The 21,448-nt window shown below is 41.6% G+C and overlaps 1 protein-coding gene across 4 annotated transcripts in view; it reads left to right on the forward strand.

The window, feature by feature from the left end:
* LTBP1 (latent transforming growth factor beta binding protein 1) overlaps positions 1-21,448 on the forward strand; it is a 456,133-nt gene that overhangs the window by 42,138 nt on the left and 392,547 nt on the right. For all 4 annotated transcript variants that reach the window (XM_018055104.1, XM_018055103.1, XM_018055102.1 and 1 more), the window contains exon 3: positions 12,250-12,547. In XM_018055104.1, the coding sequence (XP_017910593.1) occupies positions 12,250-12,547 (298 nt within the window). The remainder of the gene's footprint in view (positions 1-12,249; positions 12,548-21,448) is intronic.

The following is a 21,448-nucleotide window of genomic DNA, read 5'->3' on the forward strand; positions in this document are numbered from 1 at the left end:
GGTTGCCATTTCCTTCTCCAGATTTCTCACTTAGGGCCCTTCATTTCTCACTTCTTCCATATCTTTATTATTCCAACATATGACTCTGGTGAAGTTTTATGTATACACACAAACACACATATATATATACTTGTCTGTCTTCCATACTGGACTCTGATCTCCATGAGAGCAGGAAATTTGTCTTCTCCATCTTTTAATCCGCACTTCTTGGCACAGTGTTAGCGTGTAAGGGGGAAGGGCTCAATGTTTGAATAATGAATGGAGAAAGATATTATGGTATTAAAACAGATCAAAGATTTATTATTTAGAAATTTATGGCCTCCCTATAGTGAATTATGACACTGTCACTTATAATCACGCTTTACATGTGCCTAATAGTTTAGTTTGTAAAGCCCAAGATTTGTCAGGAACTTGTTTGTCATGTTCTGTGTTGTTACTCACTCACTCTTTGCGACCCCGTGGACTGTAGCCCGCCAGGCTCCTCTGTCCATGGGATTTCCCAGGCAAGAGTACTGGAGTGGGTTGCCATTTCCTTCTCCAGGGGATCTTCCCAGCTCAGGGACTGAGCCCACGCCTCCTGTGTCTCTTGCATTTGCAGGTGGATTCCTTACTGTCAAAGCCACCGGGGAAGGCCTGCGTCTGTTATGCATGTGTACTAGTATAAGTACAGAAAATAAAATATACTGTTATCAGAGAAGATGCTTAACTAATGACTGGATAGCAAACTAACCTTGTGTTTTCAATACATTTTAATAATGACATTTAAAAACTTATAGTATCACTTTATAATTCTAATTTTGAAAGGCTATATAATACCATCCTTCACCCAATCTATACGCTGCTTTTGCATTTTTCATTGGTATAAATAACACTGCTGTGGACAGCTGGGTATAAGTGTGTATATAGTTATTTTCTTTTTTAAACTATTTTCTTAGGGTAAATTTCTAGAAATGAAGCTACTGAAATAGCCTGAAACATATTGTTGAAGTGCTTTCTAAAGGCTTGTATCATTTTACTACCCTTTATTACACTTCGTATTAATAGTCTACATGTCTTTTTTAAAAAAAAAAAATACAAAGTAGCCATAATATTGTACCTCCTTGTTTTAGTTGGCATTTCTTTTGATGACTTCGTTAATTTAGACAGTATACCACAGGTTTACTTACTAATTGTATTTTATTTTGTCTCAATTGTCTATTTCTGACCTTTTCAATTTTGGTCTTAATTTGTTAAAGACAGCTTTTGTTAATTCTTCCTATATAATACCATTTTCTGAAAATTTTCTGGTTTTACCTCATTTTTCTTTTGCTATTTTAAATTAAACATTTACATCATAAAAACTTGTAGATCTTTAACTTTGTTTTCTTTTTCACTGACTTAAAAAAAAAAACAGTGAAATTTCATAAAACAGCAGTAATAAGACCAGAAACAGAATCCATAAAAATTGCTGGTGGTTTTTTCATTATGTAACTTATGACTTAATTATTATACTCTGTGAGAGATTTCACAGTTATTCCTGATGGCATCAGGAAGAGTGTGCTTGGCCTCGGCTGACCATCTATTTTAAATTAAATCGCATGGTAACAAGCTTCTTCTGCTGAACTCAGGCTTCCAGAACCTCCACCCTCCAGAATACAGCTCTCAGGGAGTTAGGCAGACGAGGGCTCACTCCTTGACATAAAGGCAGTAAGTAAAGTCCTCGTAAAGCCCCGAGAGTCTTCACACAACCTTTGGGCCTTATATATTCCACATAATTTGTGCTGTGCTCAACCATCTGACTATCTGCTTGGTCAAGTTGTCACTTGAGAGTAGGTTAGAAAAGCAAACGGCATAGAAAGGCTGGGAGAGATCCCGACTGAAGAGCAGGGTGCTCTGAAAGCACACACCCCCCTGAGGTTTTTCATAGAGCTGTTCCAAACCTGTAAGTTAGTAAACGTCTTGGCGCTTGATTCACCTATGTAGAGGATTTGATTTTGTGGAGCTCTTCATTATTCCACAAGGCTGGATGGAAAAGGTGTTGGGGTTTTTACTATTGTTTTTTGCTCCTTGAGGATTTTGGAGGAAGCTGACCCAGAGGTATTCACAAAGAAAGTGCAGCATTTTATTTAAGTTTGGCACAAGGGGCGTATGGAGTGAGAGCAGACGAAAATGTGTGACCTCATGCTGAGTCTTGTGATCTGATATCACTTAGTGTTATTGAATGACTTCAAAGGGCAGCTGGGAATTACTGTGAAGACGCACACACAGCAAAGCAGTTTCTCACCTGCTGTCTCTGATCACAGAAGACACAGTTAGACTTACATTTCTCCCTGGGACACATGCGGTCGACATGCTGTAACTTGCTTGGAGTTAGGCAAGGGGCAGAGATTCACTCTGCTTGCCCTGTGTGGGCTGGGACGGGTTTTAAATATAACTAAGAGTTACTTTTTTAGAATTAAGAGCAATAGAGCCTGAGCTTCAGGGCATGGGACACTTCCTAAAAATACAGTCGCTAAACTTTTAAAGAACATTAGGATCAGCTTGTTAAACTGGAGTAGGATTCAAATGTGGAAGAAATCTGAGAGGATTTACTGTTTGGAGCAAAAATTGAGCATTTGTTTCAAAAGATGAGTGTTTTCCTAAGACCATCTCTGTGGCCACAGTGGGGTAGGGTTTTATGTCCATTCTTCTCACCCAGGTCTTGATGTGGGTTTCCCGCAAGCCCACTGTGTGCATACTGAGTTCATTATCGTCACATTGGGCTTCCCAGGTGGCTCAGTGGTAAAGAATCCACCTGCCAAGCAGGAGATGCAAGAGACTCCGGTTTGATCCCTGGATCAGGAAGTTCCCCTGGAGCAGGAAGTGGCAACCCACTCTAGTATTCTTGCCTGGAAAATTCCATGGACAGAGCAGCCTGGCGGGCTACAGTCCAGGAGGTCGCAAAGAGTCGGACACGACTGAGCATAGCATTGTGATGTTGGCAGTTTTTGCCACTTTGACCAATCTCATCCCCATGATCACCCTTTCACCCTGTAATTAAGAATCAGGTTTTAACTGTCTGCAATTCTCAATTGCCTTTTGTTGGCTTATTAAAAAAAAAAATATTTTGATTTTGAAAAAATTTCGTATTCAGGAAAGTGAAAAGGATACAGTAGTTAGCACCTGTGTATCTACTACCCACAGCTAATACCTGTTGTCATATTTTCTATACATCTTTTTTTTAAAGATAATGTGGGCCAATTTTAAAGTCTTTATTGAATTTGTGAACAGTATTGCTTCTATTTTATGTTTTGGTGTTTTGGCCATGAGACACGTGGGATCCTAGCCCCCCGACCAGGAATTCAACCTGCATCCCCTGCACTGGAAAGCAAAGCCTTCGCTGCTGGACCACCAGGGAAGTCCCCCATGTTTTTATTTTTTAAAGAAAAAAATTCCAATAGAGTGACGTAGTTCCTTCTCTGGAATTGTTCCACATCCTTCCCTGAGGTGTCATGGTTATGAATTTAGTGGGAATCCAATACATATTTTAATGCTTTTGTTGATTTCATATGTATCCTTAAAAACAAGGAGTGGTGATTTATGTCTTTAAAAATTACATGGGCAGTATTGCAGTATCATATAAAGAATAGTCCTACAAAGTAGCATTTTATAGTTACATTCTTCGGTCAACATATTTTCACCAGGTTCGTCCATGCTGTTTGGCGTATGGTCTAGCTCATGATTTTAGCTGCTGTAGACAGTTCCAGATATGAGTACACCACAGTCGATCAGTGAGTCTGTCAGTGTCACCATTTTCCTACTATAGTTGGTGTGTGTCTGCTGGAGCCCATGACGGTTGAAGGGAAACTGCTAGGTGTTAGGGTGTGCACATCATAACCTTACTGAATGTTGCCATACTGCTTCTCACAGAGCTGAGTATCCCATACACCCCCGTGAACAGTACATGCGTTTCCATTTCCCGGTATCTTTGCTAACACTTGGTGCTAACAGACTTGCTGCCAGTCTCTTGAGCGTGGAGTTGCATCTCAGTGTTGTTTTGATCTGCAGTGCTCTGATAATGGGAGAGGTTGTGTATCTTTTCACATGTATTTTACATTTCACCATCTGTGAATAGCCAGCTCACACCCTTTGTCCATATTTTACGTTGTTTTTCCTATCTATTTTTAGGAATTCCTGCTATATCTGATTATTAGTCCTTTGTTAAATATACTGCGAGGATCTTCTTTTCGTCACTTGTTTTGTATGGTGTCTTTTAAGTTTTAATACAGTCAAGCTCATCAATCCTTTTTGAGTTTTACTTACTGTTTCACGTTTGAGAAATTCCTCTTTACCCCAAATCATGAAGATATTCTGGCACATTTTCTCTTTAAGTTTTATAGATCTAGAATGCATGGGCTTCCCAGGTGGCGCTAGTGGTAAGGAACCCGCCTGCCAATGCAGGAGACAGAAGAACTTTGGGTTGATCCCTGGGTCGGGAAGATCTCCTGGAAGAGGGCCTGGCAGCCCACTCCAGTATTCTTGCCTGGAGAATCCAATGGACAGAGGAGCCTAGCGGGCTCCATGGGGTCCATGGGGTCGCACAGAATTGAACGCAGCTGAAGGCCTTGGAACACACCAGAATGCCCACTCCTGTGCTGGGTAGGGATCTAGTTTTGGTTCTTTTAGATGGGCGGCTCTTTCTTTTTCAACACCGTTTATTTCGTCCATTTCTTTACCGTGTTGTTATGTCTCCTCCATCGTGTTTCAAGCCTCCATTTATATTTCAGTCTGTTTCTAAGCTTTCTGTTAAATTTCATTGATCTGTTTTTCTCTCTTTGAACAAGTACCACATTCTTATCTGCTATTATAGTTTGTAGAATTTCTTGATGATGTACATAACCACTTAGATAAATTGAAATAATGTCACATTGTTTCTTCATTTTAGACCTTGACTTACAATGTAACATTGACTATAGAGGTTATTGTGGGCATTTAGACTTGTGTCCAGCTTTAATAGGGATGTTTCTACAGTTTCCACATAATATTTGCTGTAGGTTTTGGTATCCTCTTTGGTATGCGGGATTTGCTGTAGGTACTATTTACCAGAACAACGAAATCCTTTTGCATTCCTAGTTGTCTTAACAGTTTTTGTTTGTTATTATGAAAAAGTGATGAATTTCATTGGAAAATTTTTGCGTTCACTGAGACAAGTTCTCATTTAATTTTTTAATGTGGGAAATTCCATGGAAAGAGTGGCTGATATTAAAATCATCCTTATATTTCTTGAATTAATTTGGTTTGGAAATAGTGTTGTATTAGACTTACTAATTTTTTTTTTTTTAGGAATTGTGCATCTATATATTCTTAACTGTGATTTGTGTGTGAATTTTCATTTTTGTATGATTCTTTGTGTCTGTGTACAATTCTTGTCTGATTTTGATTTTGAGGTTTTACTTTTAAAGGGAGTTGAATTCTGGAGTCTGTACTGAATGTCCTGACTCTGGTAGGCCAGGACTGGGAATTTGCAGTGTACAGGTCCTGGCTAGCTTGTTGCGCTCTATGTCTGTGCAGCTCAGTGTCAGGTGAAGACTCCAGGACTCTGCAGGTCTCTCCTGTCCAGGACTCTGCCTGGAGATCCCAGCCACTAAGCCTTTATCACACTGTGCGTGGTGATCCTTGCTGCACAGTGGTCGACCGAGTGCCTCCTGCAAGGCAGTTACAGTGATCCTAGGGCTCCCCTCTTGATGCCCTTCTCTTAGGATTCCGTCTTTTCTTGCCAGTTGTCTGGTATCTGACAACAGTTGTCTTATATCTTTCATCCAGTTTTCTAGCTGTCATGGCAAAAAGGCTTGTTTGGTAACAGTTATTCCATCATGCCCAGCTGTGAAAGTCTGTTTCTTTAATCTAAAAAAAAAGTCTTTAAAAATGATTGTTCTGTGTTTGGAATGGGAGATGTGGTAGAGGTTAATTCACTTATCTCGAGCAGAAGTCCTTTTATTGGATTATCTACTTAACAAATTGTGGGCTTCCCCTGCTTCTAATTCCTTTCCACAAAAAAAGCTTTCAGAAGCTTTTTTCCTACTGCACCTGAATGTCTTAGGCTAATTCTCTTAATGCACCTTTCAACTGGAGGTTTAGTACCTTATCACAGCTCCTATCAGCCCTTTGTGATGTTCTTTTCTGGTGAGTTCATGACCAGTTTCAGAGGGTTCCTCCCATTCATAGTTTTTCTATAATGCATTGAATCTGAGCTTCTGTAATCGTTTAATGTACATACTGCTAAATGCCACTGCAGGCTATATATGTGAGCAAAGTATACTTAGATATTAATTTTGATTTAAAAACATCTTTGAATGCTTGGACTTCCCTGGTGGCTCAGATGGTAAAGCATCTGTCTACAATGCAGGAGACCCGGGTTTGAGCCCTGGGTTAGGAAGATCCCTTGGGGAAGTAAATGGCAATCCACTCTGCTACTATTGCCTGGAAAATCCCATGGACAGAGGAGCCTGGTAGGCTACAGTCTATGGGATTGCAAAGAGTCGGACACAACTGGACGACTTCACTTTCACTTTGAAAGCTTGGAGACTGATTGAATAACTGGTAAACCACATCCAGGGGTATAGATGTTATTATGAACCCACTTATTATCTTCCTTTTATAGATGTCCTGAAGTCCCAGCATTCTTGGAAAGAGATGGATCTACTTTGACATCGGTCAGTCAACTAAGATGAGGTGCAGGCTCCCATCCTTGGGTACAAAAAGTTCTGTCTTAGCCAGTTATCTGACCTCATCGTTGACATTCTGGTTGGGAAATAAAAGAGCTTTGTTAAAAGATGATTAATATATGTGACTGTACAGGTGAGATGTGGAGTGAATGATGAAAATGGCTCAGGAGGTCAGGTTGAGTGGGCATTTGGAAAGGACTTCACAGAGAAGCAGGACGTTTCAGATGAATAAGTGCTTGAGGGGCTGGCCCATATTTCAGGACAGGGCACCCTATGTACAGAGGCAAGAAAAGGTCAGCTTTTGCAGGGATGGACCGGGAGTGGAGGGTGATGGGGTCCAGATGAGGGCCTTGAATGTATCTCCTGGGCAGCTAGAATATGTTGAAAATTTTTAAATGAAGAAGAAAAAATTCAAAGAGTGACATTTTGGGAAGATAATCAGCAAGTCTGGTAGGATTTTATTCCCTCACCGATGGTTCTTCAGTTTGGCTGTACATTGCCATTACCTAGGGAGTTAAAAAACTGAAAAACGAAAGTGACCAGTGAGCCCCTTTCCCCAGAGATTGTGATTCAATCAGCCTGGAGTCACACCTGGGTTTTGAGCTCCCTGGCTGATTCTGCTGTGCTGCAAAGCCTGAGAACCACTGCCTCACCAGCTGATAAGATCTCCATAGTGTTCACTCATTGTGTGGAACCACAGCTGGGCTGGGCAAATGCAGGATGACTGATGGATAACATTTTTAAAGAACTTCTGTAAGATTTAAAATATTCCACATAGTTCAGTACCTCAGTTAGAGTAACAGTTTTCTCTGGAAATAGCGTCACAGAGAAGTAGTGACTACCAGAGGGGAGGGACGAGGAGGGAGGGACAAATTAGGGGTGTGGGTTTTAGTTCAGTTCAGTTCAGTCGCTCAGTCGTGTCCGACTCTTTGCGACCCCATGAATCACAGCACGCCAGGCCTCCCTGTCCATCACCAACTCCCGGAGTTCACTCAGATTCACGTCCATCGAGTCAGTGATGCCATCCAGCCATCTCATCCTCTGTCATCCCCTTCTCCTCCTGCCCCCAATCCCTCCCAGCATCAGAGGCTTTTCCAGTGAGTCAACTCTTCACATGAGGTGGCCAAAGTACTAGAGTTTCAGCTTTAGCATCATTCCTTCCAAAGAAATCCCAGGGCTGATCTCCTTCAGAATGGACTGGTTGGATCTCCTTGCAGTCCAAGGGACTCTCAAGAGTCTTCTCCAACACCACAGTTCAAAAGCATCAATTCTTCAGCGCTTAGCCTTCTTCACAGTCCAACTCTCACATCCATACATGACTACTGGAAAAACTGTAGCCTTGACTAGACGGACCTTAGTCGGCAAAGTAATGTCTCTGCTTTTGAATATGCTGTCTAGGTTGGTCCTAACTTTTCTTCCAAGGAGTAAGCGTCTTTTAATTTCATGGCTGCAGTCACCATCTGCAGTGATTTTGAAGCCCCAAAAATAAAGTCTGACACTGTTTCCACTGTTTCCCCATCTATTTGCCATGAAATGATGGGACCAGATGCCATGATCTTCGTTTTCTGAATGTTGAGCTTTAAGCCAACTTTTTCACTCTCCTCTTTCACTTTCATCAAGAGGCTTTTAGTTCCTCTTCACTTTCTGCCATAAGGGTGATATCATCTGCATATCTAAGGTTATTGATATTTCTCCCAGCCATCTTGATTCCAGCTTGTGTTTCTTCCAGTCCAGCGTTTCTCATGATGTACTCTACATATTAGTTAAATAAGCAGGGTGACAATATACAGCCTTGATGTACTCCTTTCCTATTTGGAACCAGTCAGTTGTTCCATGTCCACTTCTAACTGTTGCTTCCTGACATGCATACAGATTTCTCAAGAGGCAGGTCAGGTGGTCTGGTATTCCCATCTCTCTCAGAATTTTCCACAGTTTATTGTGATCCACACAGTCAAAGGCTTCGGCATAGTCAATAAAGCAGAAATCGATGTTTTTCTGGAACTCTCTTGCTTTTTCCATGATCTGGCAGATGCTGGCAATTTGATCTCTGGTTCCTCTGCCTTTTCTAAAACTGGTTTAGCAGATACAAACTCGTGTGTATGAAATAGAGAAGCAACAAGGATGCATTGGAGTGTAATCTGTAAACATACTATCTGTGCTGACACATTAGTTACAACTAATGTAACACTGTAAGTCAACTGTCCTTGAATTTAAAAAAATAAATGTTTTCTCATGCTGCTGCTGCTGTCACTTCAGTCGTGTCCGACTCTGTGCGACCCCATAGACGGCAGCCCACCAGGCTCCCCCGTCCCTGGGATTCTCCAGGCAAGAACACTGGAGTGGGTTGCCATTTCCTCCTCCAATGCATGAAAGTGAAAAGTGAAAGTGAAGTCGCTCAGTCGTGTCTGACCCTCAGCGACGCCATGGGCTGCAGCCCACCAGGCTCCTCCGTCCGTGGGATTTTCCAGGCAGGAGTACTGGAGTGGGGTGCCATGCCTTCTCCGTGTTTTCTCATAAGTGCCTACAAATTTTCACACTGACCGTGAAGCAGTGACAAATGCATGAATTTTTGAAAGGGACTGATAATGAGAATTCAGTCACATGGAAAAATTTATGAATTTTTTACATTAAAAACAGAAGGGCAACATAAAACAGACACAGCTCTGAGTGTAAGAATTCAGTAAGCCACTGTAGTGTGAAAACATAAACTTGAAGTGACAAAATGTAAATTCTCAAAAGTGTTGGTGGAAGGCCGCTAGTTTGTGCATCACCTGGCAGGCAGTCAGATGGCTGGACTCTGGTTTGGGATTTAGCAGGCCAGGGGCCGGCCAAATATGCATTTCTAAAATGTTTCCAGGTGATGCTGCGGCTTGTCCAGGCATCACACATTGAGAAGTGACACGTGGGAACCACTACTGCACGAAGTCCAAATGTGGTGGGAAAAATAGCTTGCTCAAATGTGGTTGCAGGATGTCAGTTTTGCTTTTCATGTCAGGGGAGGTGCTTGTCTTGGCCACTGGGGAGTCTGTTCCCTTACCCGCTCTGCCTCCCCCACCCCCGACCCCCGCAGTGTAAGCCAGCCCTACCTATGTGCTCCAGGAGGCTACTGCTGAAGCCCAAATGTGCAAGGTAGAAGAGAAAATCGTCTAATCAGTCTCCTTATTGTCTCTTAAAACTTACTGTGAAAGGATAGTATTGTGTATATATATATACATTGTGTATATATATATGCACATATATTGTGTATATATATATATACACTGTATATATTTATATAAAGTGTCCTTTTTTGGTGTGAGTTTAAAGTTATTATATTTTTTCTTTTATTACTTTTTCCCTGCTCCCCTCATCCTTCCATGTGCAAAATTTGAACAGTTGAAAAAAAAAAAAAAGGCTGCCCTTTATACTTCTAACTCCTCCTCCAGACAGCCCCTTGTTGGCTGTTCTAGGTGTTTTGGGGGAGATTTCTGTGCTTGGCCTCCACTTAGGTACCAGCTTTTGTCAGCCACTCTGTGCAGCCTTCCTGAGAGATTAGTAGACATTTGCAATACACCTTGGGAGGGAGAAGCGGAAATCATTCTCAGATGTTAAACCGAGACATGTTTCTAATTGAAAGCATGAAGAGAATGTGTACATGAAAGTGCCTGGGGGTGATCTCTGGCAGAGGCTCAGCTTTGAAAGCCCCGTCCTTTCCCACTTGAGACCACTTCTGCTGTCTCTGGGTGGAGCCCATTTCCATTCCTGTGACGGTCCATAAATAAGCGTGGCTGAGGAGGGGCCTGATGACCATGTTGGCTAGGAAAGCGTGGATAAATTAGACTCCTGAACTCTCGAAGTGCATAGCGTTTTGACTTTGACTTCTAGAAGCCTAATATGGAAAGAGCCCTTGGGGACCATTTTAGAAAAGCAGCTACTGCCCTCCTCCTGCCCTGGGACTTGTGTAGGTACAGAGGCCAAGCTCAAGTAACTCACCCTAGGGTCACCTTGGGAGCTGGCTGCGTTTTTCTTTCCTTTTTTTTCCTTTTTTTAAGAATCCTTCTCAACTCTTAGGATATTTGTTGGCCTGGTATTCTGACACTTGACAGTTATTTCTTATCATTATTTGCTGTAACTAATAGGAATTATAGGAAAATAGGAAAAGTATCTTTTCTCTTTTATAGGAAATTAGGAGGTTTCAGGGATTTTAGGTCTTGGTCATTGGTTCCTCCATGGTTGAGCCTCCTCTGGTATGTATTCTTCATCTACTTTGTAATTGCTTGTAGACTGAATCCTGGGTTGAATTATATGGGAGGTTTAGTATTGTGATCTGCCTCAGGACACAGAGTTGAAGTCAAAGAGCACTGATACCAAAAGGCTGGTGTAAATAAATGGTACAAATAAAGAAGGGTCTGAAGGAATCATGTCTGTAAGCCTATGATGTTCATAAAATTTAAGTCATAAATTTTATGACATGTAACATCTAAATTCCCAGGGGACCTTGCCTGTGATAAAATCCACTCCCTTGCCAGTGACCCCTAGCCCTGCTAACTTTAAAACTCTGCTTGGCCACAAGTCTGGTGACTCAAAGTACATGTATTCTTGGGACTTCCATGGCAGTCAGTGGTAAGACTTTGCCGTCCAGCACAGGGGGTGTAGGTTTGATCCCTGATCAGGGAGCTATGATTGCACATGCTTCTTGGCCCAAAATAAAAAACATAAAACAGCCGCAATATTGTAACAAATTAAATAAGGACTTTAAAAATGGTCCATATTAAAAAAAAAACAAAACAAATAAATGCATCCTAGCTAATAGGAGATAAACAGGTGGTTTCTTTTTGATTGCCTTTTTTTTTTATAACATTAAGGGTGTACTGGCTTTTAAAATATATAATGCATATATGAAAGTGTATATTAGACGACTTTCAATCTTTTTACCTTTGCTTTTTCTCTCAAAAAAAAAAAAAAAAAAAAGTAGGTTGACCAAATTTCTGAACAGTCACTCCAAGCTTTGATAGCTTAGTGCAAGCTGAAGGCCATTACCCTCTTGGGGGGTTTGGGTTTGGGACTGGGCTTCTGTTTTTTTTTTGCTAAGACTTATTTGGTTACCTAAAGTTTAAACTGAAGCCATGGAACACGACATCCAAAAGGACAGAGTACTTTCTTTTTCCGCCCTCTGTATTTCTGATCCATTTCTGAGCAGCAGCTATAGTAAAGTGGTCAAAAAAGATGACTTTGGAGCCAGTTCACTTGAATTCATATCCAAGCTCTTTTATTTACTGATGATTGTGGGACTTTTGGCAAATTTTATAACCCCGTGCCTGTTTTTTCATCAGTAAAATGGGGAAAATAAAACATCTCCTTAAATCAGTTGCTGGGGGTGGGAGTTAAATTTGTCAATATCTATTAGAACAGTGCCTGGCACATAGGAAACCATTAATAAATATTCGCTATCATCATCATCATCAACAACATCATCATCGTCTTATTTCATTGAGGAACAGCCCAATGCTCGTGGTAAGTGTCTGGAAGAATTAGTGAAGTCTGTACTGCTCTCCTGCAAAGTGTGTCCTCTGTTGTCTTTCCACAGCAAGCTGTGTTCCACCATGTCAGAATGGAGGGATGTGTCTCCGACCTCAGCTCTGTGTGTGTAAACCAGGGACCAAGGGCAAAGCCTGTGAGACAACAGCTGCCCAGGACACCTCGTCCCCAGTCTTTGGAGGGCAGAGTACTGCGGCCGCTTCCTCCTGGGTCCCTCCTGAGCAAGCTGCAAAGCACACTTCATCTAAGAAGGCAGACGTTCTACCAAGAGTCAGTCCTGTGGCTCAGATGACCTTGACCCTCAAGCCGAAGCCTTCAGTGGGACTCTCCCAGCAGATCCATTCTCAGTGAGTGTTTTGAACTTAGCTCCAGCTTGGGAGCATCTTAATGTTCTCTTGGATGCACTGCTTTAAATCACTCTTCTTTTCCAGCACAATTTGCAGAAATCACTTGGATAATAATGTCTTTCCTTCAGATTTTGCATTTTATGTTTACACATCAAGTCTCTTTAAAATAGTTGATATGTGTGTTTAGCCTCTGCAGGGAAGATTTACCATAAGCATTAAGCAAAGAAGTGGTGAGGATTAAGGGGATCAAGGGTAGAAGGGAATAATATAGTTGTTTGATTATCGTGGAGTTAAAATTCTTTATTTCTTTGAGGTGAGGGGTGCTTTAAAGCTTCTGAAGTCATAATGCAAAAAGAGAAGTGGTGAGTGTAATTTTATAGGTACATGGAAAAGGTAGGAACTCAGCTTTGCACAGAGAAGGGATTCAAATGAAAGTGCATCTTGGGAAAGAGAATTATTCTACCTCGGTAGCAAGTGAAGTGTATCTTCTAGTAAACACCCTGTTTACCTCCCAGTTGCTATGCAGGTCCATTTTTGGTGAATGAGCTTGTGTTTTATTTATAGGAAATTTTTTTTTTTTGAGCATTAGAAAGTCAGTGCTCTTCTGAACAAAATGAGAACTCTGTAAAGACAGGGTCCTTACACAAATCGTTTCCTTTTAATTAGCTACTCTATGTGGATAACAAGATGCAGAATTTACTAGAGCTATCACTTGTCATTTGTCTAGGAATGTAAAATACAGGAAGTGCTCAGCTTAAAAATGACCCAGCAGTTCATCTGTAAGTCACTTGCTTAGAATTTTGAATGCTTCCCTCCCCAGCCCCTGAGATAGCTTCCACCTGGTGATTAGGATCCCGTCAGCCCACAGAAGTGATTTAATCTGTTACTACAGATGGAATTATCCTAATTTCTACTTCCCCTGTGAATAGGCCACCTACTGTCCTTGCTGAGTGAGGTCCTGATAACTTTTTCCTTTCTCTTATTCCCTCCTCATTCCTCTTCTTTCTGGTTTTATTTTTCTCCCCTCTCATTCCTTCTTGCCTCCTACTTCAATTCTACCTTGATGAAGAGATTTGGGATGTTGCCCTGGAATCTAACCACTTTGCTACTATTTCGTCTGAAAACGCATCCTGTCGCCCTCAGCAAGAAGGAATGGTAGTTGTAGCCCATGCTCAATAACTGCTTCCTGCTTGCCAGGTCCTGTTTCACATGCTTTGTATGTTTTATTCATTTAAAACTCACAGTGACACCCCAGCAGGTGGGTGCCTTTATTAACCCCATTTTATGTATGAGGAAACTGAGGTGCAGAGTGGCTAAACAGTGTGTTCAAGCTTACACAGTTAATAAGTGAATATAAGTGTTAAGATAGAGGCTGAATAAAGAGAATATATGGACCTCCGTGGTGGCTCAGTGGTAAAGAATCTGGCTGCAGTGCAGGAGATATAGGAGACACGGGTTTGATCCCTGGGTCAGAAAGATCCCCTGGAGGAGGGTGTGGCAACCCACTCCAGTATTGTCTGGAGAACCCCATGCGCGAGGAGCCTAGTGGGCTACAGTCCATAGGGTCGCCAAGAGTTGGACACAACAGAAGCACCTGAGCAGCAGCAAGGAGAATATATCTTAGGCTTAAATGGAGGCAGCCAGGCTCTAGCATCCACACCCCGAGGCAGAGGCAAACGTTCTCTGTAAAGGGCTACATAGTAACCGTTTGGAGCTCCGTGGGACCTGTGGTTTCTGTGACAGTTTCTCAGTTCCTCACAAAAACAGCCAGAAACAATGTGTAAGTGGATGAGTGTGTGTGTTCCAATAAAGCTTTATTGATGGATGTTGAAATTTGAGTTTCATATAAATTTCATGGCATCCAATAATACTGTTTATTTTTCTCAGTCATGAAAAAATGTAAAAATCATTCTTAGCTTTTTGGCCATCTAGAAACAGACTGTGGGCCAGCTTTGACCCTTGAAGTGTAGTTTGCTGACCCCTTCTCCAAAGGATAGTAGCCTTTTTTTGTGTGTCAGAACACAAATGCAACTATGCATCTTTGAAATGAAATAAAACTTTGATTATATCATAGCCAGACAGCCCTCTTCTAGCATTGTTCTGTATCTTAAAAACAAAGAACAATTCTGCGTTGAATTATGCCTTGGCGATCAGGAGTCAGATTCCTGTGCATTGCAATTATTTTTTTTCTAGTATAAACTGTGAAGTCATTTACAAGCAACATCATTCATCTTGAATATCACCATCCCCTGTTAGAATGTGACCCTCTATGATGTGTATATGTGGATTATTACTGAGAATCATATGTCAGATATCAGATAAAGAAGCAACCTTTCCCTCCTCCTCACTTTCTTTTTATGGTAGCAGCAGTGTAATTTAGACGAGAATGTTGTGAGTCAAAGAGGAGGCTAAGGTTTCAGCTCTAATTTGGCTTTGGGAAAATAGAAGTCATTAGATAATATACTTTAGAGACTTCATCTGCTGAATGAAGATGCTTTTTTCATGATAATACTGTTACAGGCGTGTGTTTACGGGTGTGCCTACTACTGTGTCCTTTTGGGTGAGGAGAAGAGATGGCCCAAGATGCTAACAATTCTGATGCTTTCATAATAAACCTTTGTCAGTTGCCCTCTTATCTGGCAGGGAGTATTAAGATGTATAAGGCCCAGTTCTGTTCTTAAGGAGATTTTGAAATGCCAGATGTTATCACTTGAGAGGGGTGCCAAGGGAGTGGCGTGGTTGACTCATGGATGAATTTAGGTAAGGACACGATCACCTGGAGTGTAAGCTGCCAAGGAGGCACATATGGTAGGGTCACTTTGGCTACATTTGAGAAACGTAACCATTCTTAAGCAGCTTTTTGTTCAATTGCCTACTTTGCGGTGTTTCAGGCTTTGGCTTTGTTCTTATCTAGTGAAAGAGGAAATTAATTAAGCTCCATAAAATGCTTGTAGACAGGGATTTCCCGGGCAGCTCAGTAGTCAAGACTCTGTGCTTCTACTGCAGGGGGCACAGGTTCAATCCCTGGTCCAGGAGCTAAGATCCCTGAGAGGACCATCTGAGAGGTGTGGTCAAAAAAATAAATAAATAAATAAAAGGTTCTTATAGACATAAAGACACTTAAAATATCAAAATGTGATTAGTGTTACATCCCTAATATGGCATGTGAGATGCTGCAGTCTTGATCATTTACTCAGGTTTTTATTGACCACATGGTATGCACTGTGCATTGTTCCAGGGGCTCAGGGTATAGCACTGAGCAGCTAAATGCAGTGTCTTCCTTCCTGGAGCCTATAGTCTGGACGTGGGGAGATAATGAGTGCTGCATTTAAAACATATCTTAGATTGTGGTTAGTGGTGTGGAGAAAATAAAAGTGCAAAGATGGGCAGGGAGTGTGGGGTGGGTGTGAGATGGGGAGGAGGGAGGGCTCTGGTGGCTTTAGATAGGCCGTCAGGGAAGGTTCTCTTGAGAAGGTGATATTTAAGTGAGGAGGAGGTGGGGGTGTGAATCATGGAGATGTGTGGGGCTGGGGCAGAAGCTCCAGAGGGGATATATGCCTGGCCTATTCGAGGAATGGGGACTTTAGAAAAACTGTAATGTTGAAACTACACATTTTAGGCAGGTGAGGGTTAGATGAATTTGTTTAACCTTTGGCCACATTGGTTTTAGCTTGACTTAGAACCAGATACAAAGTTCTTTAGGAAATTGAAGGAAGGAATAATCATTTACAGATTTTGGAGCATGGAGGACGAGGAGGACATTGAAAAGATGGTTACATTTGGACACAAAGAACTGGAGAAGAGCATTTCTAGGAAAAGCAATGATGTGCCACCAGAAAGACTGGTGTATTAGTTGTCTACTGATGTGTAGGCTGATGTCTACAAACGTGGCAGCCTTAAGCGATCAACATTTGTTGTCTGACGGTCTGTGGGTCAGGAATCCAGGAGGTGCTTGCTGGAAGCTCTAGCTCAGGTCTCTTATGAGTTTGCAATCAGCAGGGGTGGCTCGCCTGGGGGTGGAGAACCCACTGCCAAGGTGACCCATTGCCATGGTTGCTGGCAAGAGACTTCTTTTCCTTTCTACATGGACTCTCCACAGAGCTGCCTGAGCATCCTCACAGCATGGCCACCGGCTTCTCCCTGAGCAAGTGGACTCCGAGCCACAGGGCCGTTGCAGTCCTGTGTGACACACCCTCACTTCCACCTTATTCTACTCGTTAGAAATGAGTCACTTAGTTGAGTCCACTCTCAAAGGGACTGTAGTTAATAAGAGAGAAATAGCTTGCTTGAAGAGAGAAATAGCAAAGAATTCGTGAATGTATTTTAAAATGACCGCATTTAGGTTATCATTTGATTGAAACTTGATATAAATGAAGACTAGTGGTAATGAAAGTTGTTAAAGATTGGTTAAAAACCAAGTTAAAGACTACAATTTCGACAAAACAATTCTGAAAAGAGACAAAACAAATAGAAAAAGTAATGAGGGGGAACCTAAATAGCTTAAAAGAGGGTTAAGAAGCAGATTAACCAATCACAATATTTAGATTATGTCTCTCTTGATGCAAACAAGCTGCAAATGAAAGAAAAAGATAATGATGATGACTTACAGGACAATAATGAAAATGCTGACATTGACTGGAAATTTGATGCTATAAAAGAGTGTTGATTTGGAGGGCTGGGATGATGACCTTGTCATTATTTAAGGAAGGGAAATAATACTATTTACAGATGAAATTATATGATTTCTGAGCTTTGATTGAAATTACCCAGTGGGTTGAGGTATAGAGGTAACAAGTCTTGACGGGCTAATTATTGAAGCTAGATGACAGGCACACAATTATTATGCAATCCTTTTTTAAAATGTATTTTTGAAACTTTCTATAATAAAAAGTAACTAAAAAGAGAAAGATTCAAGTAGGAAGACTGCTAGGATTTTTCTTCTGCCTCAGGAGATTAATCTGGTTATAGCACATAAAATGGATGAGAACTAGTGGTAATTGGTAATTCGAGGGTGACTCTGTAACAGATGAAGAAGTGCCAGTAATGTAGAGAAAGGATGTGAGCTCAGGAACTACTTAAAACTTTTAAAAAATTTATTTGACTGCGCTAGGTCTTAGTTGCGGTGTGTGGGATCTTCAGTCTTCACTGCGGCATGTGGGATCTTTAGCTGTGGCGTGTGTGGTCTAGTTCCCCAACCGGGGACTGAACCCGGGCCCCCTGCATTGGTGATGCAGAGTCTTAGCCACTAAACTACCAGGGAAGTCCCAGGAGTTATTGTTAAAGACCTGTTGTGTTAGTGTTAGTCACTCAGTCGTGTCTGACTCTTTGTGACCCCATGGACTGTAGCCTGCCAAGCTCCTCTTCCATGGGATTCTCCAGGCAAGAATACTGGAGTGGGTAGCCCTGTACTTCTTCAGGGGATCTTCCCGACCCAGGGATCAATCCCAGGTCTCCCAATTGCAGGCATTCTTTACTGTCTTTACTGTCTGAGCCACCAGGGCACCTAATTACTGGTGGGAGGCAAAGAAAACGAGAATCAGGTATTATCTGGGCTTGGGACTGTGGAAGAAAGGGAGGATGTGAAGTCTTTCTATTCTGCTGTTCTTAAAGATTTCTTGGTAATTTCATGAGTCTTCAAGATCTTTCATAGTTGATACTTGGTGAATGGATGATTTCTGACAGAGCTTTATGGCTGAATAGCCTTGGAGAAGGAAATGGCAACCCACTCCAGTATTCTTGCCTGGAGAATCCCAGGGACAGAGGAGCCTGGTGGGCTGCTGTCTATGGGGTTGCACAGAGTTGGACACGACTGAAGTGACTTAGCAGCAGCAGCAGCCAAGATCATCCTCTGTACCCCATCAGGGACTAAAAGCAAGTGGGTGTCAGTGGTACATACCTGGCCACTTGGTCAGGAATTGGTTTGGAAAGACCTTGGTCAGGGCATTCTGGCAGTGGTCATTGCAATAGCTGGTAATTCCGTTCATGCTTTTCATTGACGTTTACTATTACGGTGTTCTTTATTTCCAGTTTTCCAGGCTACACCTTGGACCTTCCATGAGCTAAAGAAAAGACCGAATGATGCCTCATTTTACGGTGTATAAGTTTTGGGAGTAATTTTTCTCATTCTTTAAACTTTTGAGTCACTTTATAATCCTTCATTCCTTGGAAAGTCCATGTGAACTCTTCAGGGTACTTTCATAATTGCGTCCTATAGATGTTGTTCATATATAGCTATCCATTTACTATACATAGCTTCAGTATGTACTCAGGAATTGTCCTTGTTAGGTCACAGGTGCACCTGCAATGTCTGTCTTCAGTCCTCGATGTGGAAGGGCGTTAATGCTTGTGTGTTGTGGCCAGGAACTTCACAGAGGAGGAAAAATCAGAACTGTTTCCCAGAGCTTTTTCATCACCTGTCAGTATCATTTTTTACACGTGTGTTGAAGTTTCCCACAAGAGTTTGCTTTCAGCCCTCAGTTCTGCTCAGTGAGGCTGTTTTGACTTGTGGGAAATATCTATCTGTCTTTTTCCTTGTTAATCATGATGGCTGTCACAGGCACCAACCTTGGACCTACGAGGTGGAGGTCGTTAGGGGCATTCTTCAGCTGCTGATATCTTCTGGTTGTTTAGAGAACATAAGGACAAATGACCACTGCTTTGCCAAATGGGAAGCTCTTATCTGTACTGTGACAGGAGGAGGCGCTTGCATAGGACACAGAGTGCCCGGTTACCTCTCTTTGAGCTTGAGGAGGAAGTCTGGTTTTACTCAGGATACGGATGTCAAATCTATCTGAAGAGCTCACATGAATCTAGTCTTCTTTTCTTCCCTGTTGATGGCTATTTTCATCATTTTATGTCCTGATGTTTCAAAGGATGGTGGTTAGTTTCTATGGAAGAATTAGATTTGTCCTGTCTCAGACTAGGGCAGGGGGCTTGGACTTACCTAATGGCATCGATGATTCATTTTCTGTCATCTGTTTTGCAGGGTTGGGTTCTTTTAAGACAGCCATAATTCAGCTGTGTTCTCTGTTTATCAAGTGAGCTTATACTACACCAGTTATTTTATAAATATAGGGAAGGCCCTTTAAAGTCCACCTTGAGATGATGGGTTCTACTTTCAAAGGTCTAAAGAAATAATACTTCACACATACAGACGGCTAATAAACACATAAAAAGATGGTCAACATTGCTCATTATTAGAGAAATGCAGATCAAAACCACAGTGAAGTATTATCTCACACCGGTCAGAGTAGCCATCATCAAAAAGTCCACAAACAGTAAATGCTGGAAAGGGTGTGGAGCAAAAGGAACCCTTTTACACTGTTGGTGGGAATGCCAACTGAGACAACCACTGTGGAGAACAGTGTGGAGATTCCTTAAAAAAAAAAAAAGGACTAAAACTATGACCCAGCCAATCCCACTGCTGAGTATACACCCTGAGGAAACCAAAACTGAAAAAGACGCATGCACCCCAGTGTTCATCACAGCACTGTTTACAATAGCTCGGACATGGAAGCAACCTAGATGTCCATCGGCAGACGAATAGATAAGGAAGTTATGGTACATATACACAACGGAATATTACTCAGCTATAAAAAGGAATACATTTGAGTCAGTTCTAATGAGGTGGATGAACCTAGAGCCTATTATACTGTGAAGTAAATCTGAAAGAGAAAGACAAATATCATATATCAATGCATATACATGGAATCTAGAAAGATGATGCCAATGATCCCGTGTGTAGGGCAGCAAAGGAGACACTGATGTAAAGAAAAGACTTTGGGATTCAGTGGGAGAAGGAGAGATTTGAGAGGATAGCATGGAAACATATACCTTCCCATATGAAAGATAGACAACCAGTGCAAATTTGATGTATGACCCGGGGCACCCAAAGCCAGTGCTCTGTGATAACCTGCAGGAGTAGGGTTGAGAGAGAGGCGGAGGGGGGCTCAGGATGGAGGGTGGCCGATTCATATGGATATGTGGCAAAAACCATGGCAATAGAGTAAAGGAATTATCCTCCAATTAAAATAAATAAATAACAATTTTTTAAATGGCACTTGGGAAAAGAAAAAAAAGAAATGATACTTCACATTTACCACCTGTAGGTTGATAGGAAGTAGCGTTGAGTGATGCCTGTGTCATGAAGAGGGCTGCACTGTCCTTTATCTCTGTCTTGTCCTTAGCTTTCTGTTGTTTGCGTCTTTAAAAAAAACAAACAAACTACTATATGCTATGATATCTACAAGGATGGGAGACTTTGTGGAATGCTCCTTGAAATATTCTGCTCTTCTAATTAATAGCAGCAACAGCAACGAAATATAAGGTCATTCCCTTTATTTGGACTTTCTCATCCTACCCCTAAAAGAAAAAAGAAAACTCATTATAAAGCTACACTAATAGGTGAAACTTTAGGGAGAAGCTCCAAGCTTTTTGTAGCACTTAGTAGTTGAGATTGGAACCTGGTCTGAATTTATTAAAGAAGCCAAGGAAATGGTCAGTACTAGAATAGGTAGTTTCCTCAAATGATCTTGAAGACTTTGGGGGGGCCCTTGCTTACTGTTTTCCTCCCAACTCTGCTGACCCTCCCCTTTGTACCATCATCTGTGTATCTACATAGGTACATAGAAAGGCTACAATAAACATTTAATACATTTTTGTTGAGTTTTTCTTGCAGAAAAAAATATTGATAATGTCTAAGTCCCTGTCCTAGGATTGTTGCCTAAATACTGATATTGCAGGAGTGATCTTATTCTCTTGGATACTCTGCCTTCTTTGTTATGTTTGCCCATGAAGTGTACAAGATGAAGGTTTTGAGCTTTATTTTATGATGTTGAAAAAAAGATGAAATGGTAGAAAGCTGAAGAAGAGGAACTTAGTCTGGTGATTTTAGGCATTCAT

The sequence above is a fragment of the Capra hircus genome, chromosome 11 (assembly GCF_001704415.2).
Source record: "Capra hircus breed San Clemente chromosome 11, ASM170441v1, whole genome shotgun sequence".
Classification (NCBI taxonomy): domain Eukaryota; kingdom Metazoa; phylum Chordata; class Mammalia; order Artiodactyla; family Bovidae; genus Capra; species Capra hircus.